At 44.8% G+C, this 5,762-nt stretch overlaps 1 protein-coding gene across 1 annotated transcript; it reads right to left on the bottom strand.

Annotated features, from left to right (window-relative positions):
* Positions 1 to 1,360: 1,360 nt before the first annotated feature.
* On the bottom strand, positions 1,361 to 1,708 carry FAM237B (family with sequence similarity 237 member B). Its single transcript, XM_070425112.1, has one exon. The coding sequence runs from the start codon at positions 1,706 to 1,708 to the stop codon at positions 1,361 to 1,363; it is 348 nt and encodes a 115-aa protein (XP_070281213.1).
* Positions 1,709 to 5,762: the final 4,054 nt, after the last annotated feature.

The raw sequence follows: 5,762 nt of genomic DNA on the forward strand, positions 1-5,762 counted from the left end.
TATAGGTTTTTATGACATGCATTTTAAAGAGTTGATCTAAACTAAAACTGCATATTACTAGTTTCCTGTCTTTATTTACCATCATCCCAATTTCCTCATCTACTTCATGTTGCCCTACTATTTGGTATATTTCTTTAAAGCTTCAGATCATTTTTGGAATAAGATGCGAGATATAAATAGGAAATATAAAAAATTACTGAGCTAACACCTAAAGACAAAAATCCCGTCAAACTGCACTTTACTAAAATAAAGTTTCTTACTGCCTTTCTGTTTGTTATTCCTTTTTATTTTATTTTTAAAATCTTTATTGTGTTGTTATTCCTTTTTAAAAATGAAGATAACAAAAACAAGAAAATACAAAATACTTTAATACATAAGATGACTCGGTGATGAAATGCACATATCAAAGCCACACAGTACACTACATCAAAATTAAATATTTTTAGGACAATACTGGCATTAATCTGGCACAATTTTAAAATCAAAGTTATGTATAAGATACCTTATAAAATTGATTATAATTTTACTCCACTGACTTGCATAAAAAAATGTTACATTTGCATTTTAAGTGGAATTTTTAAAAGATGCTTTACAAAGATGCCTTGTAAGTAAGAAACAACAAATCACCTGAAAAGATGGAAATGATCATTCAATGGCCATAAAGCAATTACACACATCAACAAAAATACAACCATCAATATTAAAAAATTAGAAATAACAATTTTGATAAACACTAGAGGAAATACTTGACTTCATTAATACTGACAGAGTTAAACTTTCAGGTTGGTGTCATCTTGCTGGAGATATTTTCCATGTTCTCTCTCAAATGTAAAATCCACGTTTGGTAAAATCCAGTCCTACAAGGTTACAGAGGAGAAATTGTGAATATTTATTATAATATGACTCTTCAGATTCCATCCTTTTAAACAACCCTATTAAAAATTAATTTCTAAAAAAAAAAATTAATTTCTAATGTCCAATGTCCAACAATTTCTTCAACAAATGAAATATGAACAATTACAGTTTTAAATGACTTTCTTATTAACTATATATGGGGGGAAGTAAGATAATAATTCTAATGATCTATCAAAGTGTATTATATTCCAAGGTTATATAAAATCAAGTATTTGTATGTCAGAGCTCCTGAGGTTTCTACATAATATAAAATCAGTAAAAAAAAAAAATGGAAATCAAAGCTGATCGTATTAGGAAAAAATATGACATGTTTGTTGGATAAACTTGAAAAACCAAAATGATTAAGTATTGAATTTTTAAGAAAACTAAACTGTTATTCTCATAAATACACATTTAAATTACCTCCTGTTATCTTCTGTGGAAAATTATTCTTAGGAGGCATCACCTATCTTCTGCCCATTCCATGAGATCTTGAAAGCAAGCAGTCTACATACATGTCCCAGAAATCCTGAGCTATGCTTAAGAAGACATTGTAATGTCTAGGACGCTGGAATTTCTGCAAGAACAGCATGAAATTCCAGAAGGCATCCACATTGTACTCTATCTTGAGTTCCCTGAAATTTATCAAAGTCAAAGAGCAAGCGTTCCAGCACTGGAGATCAATGTGTTCCGTGATCCCTGGGCTGGCGCTGGCAAGCACTCCCTTTTGAAACTCAAAATCGGCATTAACCAGATTGATCAGCACCATGCACCCCAGTGGTAGGCAGAACCATCTTCTCGTGGCAAAGTCCATATTCTGTACAGAAGAAAAAAAAGAGAGAAAGAGAGAGGATATATTGCTAACTTAAAAAGAAAATTATCAAATTAATGATCTCTTTAAATCTAAAAAAAAAAAAATTCTAAATAATACGTATTCGCTTTTGATCCAGCTAAGTGGCCTACTATGTACTTGTTGGTTTTCTTCTAAATTGCCGACTCATAGACCATCCTTTGAAAGGATATTACAATTACAACTTGTTTACCAACTTTCTAATAAACAGTCTTCAGGAGCCACTGAGATCCAACACATGTTTATGAAGATGCCATAGATACATTTTATTATTAGAGCTGGAAGAAACCTTAAAAATTTTAGCGTGTGTTCTAACCTTCTCCCTTTACAGATTGGAAACATTCTCCATGATACGGCTCTGTAAGGGCTCAGGCCTCCTGTCTCCCTAGCCAAGACTCTGACCACAACACATTCCAACTAAGTGGACCTAAATGCAGCCCATCCTATGTGTAACCATGAGGGAAAAGTTGACCCAAATGGTGTAGGACACTCAGACACCATTTTAAGTTTCAGAGTTACTGATATTGAAATGTTCTTTCCTTTTTATTCATTGAAAAAATATTTGTTAGGCATGGAGGGTCCGGTGGGCCCGTGGCTTCTCCCAGGTTGTTGGGGAGCTGGATGGCAATTAACATCCATCCATGAAGCACGAAGACAATGAAGGTGATACAAGCTAATATGACATGGGGCAGGGCCAATGATACTCAGCCAACTCTTGGCATTTTCTAATGGCTCTTTGCACAAGTTTCTCTGCCAACTGGTAGCTCAGTAAACCAGCCTAAAAACACCTGGGTGCAAGTCCAGGACTGAAACCAGCTTGGAAGGGTCACAGAACTGCCATCTCAAGCTGGCCTTGGAGACGCCCCTTCACACAAGCTTGACAGCCAGGGTGGAGGCGTGCGGTTGTGCAGACAGATCTAGAAGACAGGACTCACCTTCCCCTGTATACCGCCGTCTGCCACCTCCCCCAAAAAGTTAGGATGAAGAGACAGAGCAAACGAAACGAATTCAGGTGATTAAGGTCCTTTCGCAACGTCGAAAACGGTACAGATTAGTGACAGGGAGGGACTGGGTATTAGGAGAGAACTTTTCCCCGTGACTTTCAGGCGACGCTCCCTGACCAGGCCCTCCTCCCGGGTGGGGTCACCTGGACGCAGCAGGGCTCCCAGCAGGAATGGGGTACCTCTCGTCCGCGTCCAAGCGCGCGCCCTGGCGCGGTGTCCTGTGCGCGCTGCACTCGCCAGGGGAACGCGTGCTGCTCCTGCCTCCGAGGGACAGCGGGTCTCAACTCTCTCTCTCCAGAGGAACCCCGGCCCTGCAAGCCCTCACCCCCTGCCCAGCTGGACCTACCCCTGGGGCAGGCGAAAGGCGGGAAGCCGGTCTGCTAGCGCTGCCCCGGCGCTCCGAGCTCACCCAGCGGAACTGTCTCTGCCGCTCCACGCTCCGCACCACGCTCCGGGCTGGGAGGCTCTGGTTCTGATGCCGCCGCGGGGCTCCGGACTCAGCCCCACAGCCGGGACCGCGCTCCTTTTCTAGGGACAGAGTGAGGGGGCGCGTCCGGGAGGCCCCGCCTCACCTTGTCCATCTTCCCAGCCCCAAGATCCCGAGATCCCGGGGCCAGCGCCGGCGCCAACGCCACCGTTCAGCCTCTCCTCTCTCCTGCCTCCGAGTTTCCTCAAATCACAGCGGCTCGGGTCTTTCACCTCCGATATTACTTTATTTTTCCTTTCCCTCTTTGAGAAGAACCCTCACAGCAGTAGTCTACACACCCAAGCTGTCTCCTCCCTCGACCCTGCAGCCTCCACACCCTGTTCTATCCAGAGAAAAAGTTCCCAAAAGTTGTTCAGTTGTATGAGTTCTTTATGTATTTTACTTTATGACTTTGGGTATTAGGTCCTTATCAAAGCCAGCACTGTTATGGGTTGGCTCAACGAGATAGACCACCGACTCAGAATTTAAATTTGAAAGCCGTTTATTAAGCTGGCCAGCTGACCACAGCCCGTACCTTCCCCCTCTGGGAAGCCTCGCGGCATGTGGCAAAGAGCAAGCGTGCATTATGATTTTTATAGCAAAACAGTGTTCAAAGAATACAAAGCATTTCATTAGAAGTTCACAAAAAGTTCATGAGAACGGAGGGGAGGTAAACAGAGTCACACCTGGCTGGAGCGTATCATATCACATTGTTTTTCTAAGACAATCTAGCAATTTTTCTTCCATGCTCGCTGACCCTGACACAATCCTTCTACACAATCGCTCTTCATACATCAGTCCTCCTTCCAGCACATACACAATCCTCATATCCTGGCAATACAATTCTTTCTCATACATCCCCCTTTGTCCAAGCACATTCAATTTCTCATGTCTTATTTCCTCCCCTTAGCATATTCTGTAACATTCTGTAACCCTTCCATGCCGCAGTCCCTCACCCTAGCACATTCCCTACTGGTCTTATGCCCGAATCAAATCTTTGATTCAGCACCCTCCTCTGAGATTCTGGTGTATTGGGTGTGTAAAACCATTAACTTTACAGCCTGTATTCGATTTTGTATGAAGTTGAGGAGGCATCTGGCAATGCAGGGGCCTAATATTAGCCCTAGGAGGAGTATAATGACTGGTCCTGCTAGTGCGGAAAGCAGAGTAGTTAGCCAGGGGGACCAAGAAAATAAATTCTTATACCAATTGCCTTCTGCCCTCCTAGCCTCTTCTCGGTCAGCCAGCCGTTTACGCAGCTGGCTAAGGCTTTCCCTGATTACCCCTGAGTGGTTGGTGTAAAAACAGCAAGTTTCCCCTAGGGCCAGACAGAGGCCTCCCTGCTTCAGGAAAAGCAGATCTAGGCCTCTTCTGTTTTGCAACACCACCTCTGCAAGTGAGCTGAGGGAGTCCTCCAGTTGGCTAACAGTGTTTTCAAGAGTGCTTAAATCTTTATCTATCTGCTTACTTAATTCTTTATAATTTTGGTGGCCAGTTGCTAGGGCGGCTGTTCCGACAGCCGTGGACCCTGCTATTCCTATTCCCATAAGGAGGGGGACTAGGACGGGGGCCCTTTTAACTCTCTTGGGTTCGAGGTTTAAATGTTCTCGGCCCCCTTCTCCCGAGTAATAGTACACCTGCGGGAGGATATGAGTTAGAATGCATAGTTCAGGGTTTGTTGGATGCTGGAGGGCTGGAGAGAAAATGCAAGGGGTTATACCAGTTGTACATGCCCACCAAGTCCCCTCTGGAGCTACTAAGTAGGTGGGGGTCTCTCCCGTATAATTCTTTGGAAGTATAATAGATGAATTACATAAATCTCCATACATGGAACTGCTGAGGGGGTAGTTTCTAGGGTACACACAAGTCCCTGGGTTCAGGATGTCCCCAAGAGTGAGTCCTGGTTGTCTGTGTCCCCACATACACAGTCCGTCCGGCAGACTTTCTACCGAAAGGTTCCTGATGGCAGAAGCGTCCCTCCCAAGTTTGGCCTCCGCCCCTATCCCAACATAATAGGGGGGTTCAGGGTTAAGGCACAGCCAGCAATCAGCAGTTAGGTTTGGGGAGGTGCGATTCAGGAAAGAAAACATTAAGTCCAGAGTTCCCAGCAGTTGCTGGTTTGGTCTTCCTGTGCCTGCCCCTAAAAGCTGTTCTGTAGGTGGAGCAGGGCCGGGGTTCCCAGGCTTTTGTGACTCAAGGGGACCAGGAGGCTTTGCTGGGGCTGGATGCTGTGGCAAGCTCGGCCTCTTTTGTTCGTCTAGGGGAAGTAAGGGGCCAATCGGATTGAGCCACCGGGGAAGGGCCCGGCGCTGAATGGTGAAGAGCTGGCCAGGGTCTCGGCCGCTGACATAAAGTCTTAGCCCCCACGTCTTTCCCCCTTCCCATTGGTCAGTCCACCAGGCAAGAGGCATGAGGATGACGGGGTTGCAATCTCCGACAATGCAGTTCTTCCTTGGGGCCCCGGGTCGAATCTCTCTGGTCAGACGGAGGAGCTTGTCGGTGGGAGGTTTCTTCCACAGGGCTAGGGTCTCACAGCCCCACGAGGCAC

Source organism: Myotis yumanensis, unplaced genomic scaffold, assembly GCF_028538775.1.
Source record: "Myotis yumanensis isolate MYYU_CA2020_CCGP unplaced genomic scaffold, mMyoYum1.0.hap1 SCAF_9, whole genome shotgun sequence".
Taxonomy (NCBI): Eukaryota; Metazoa; Chordata; class Mammalia; order Chiroptera; family Vespertilionidae; genus Myotis; species Myotis yumanensis.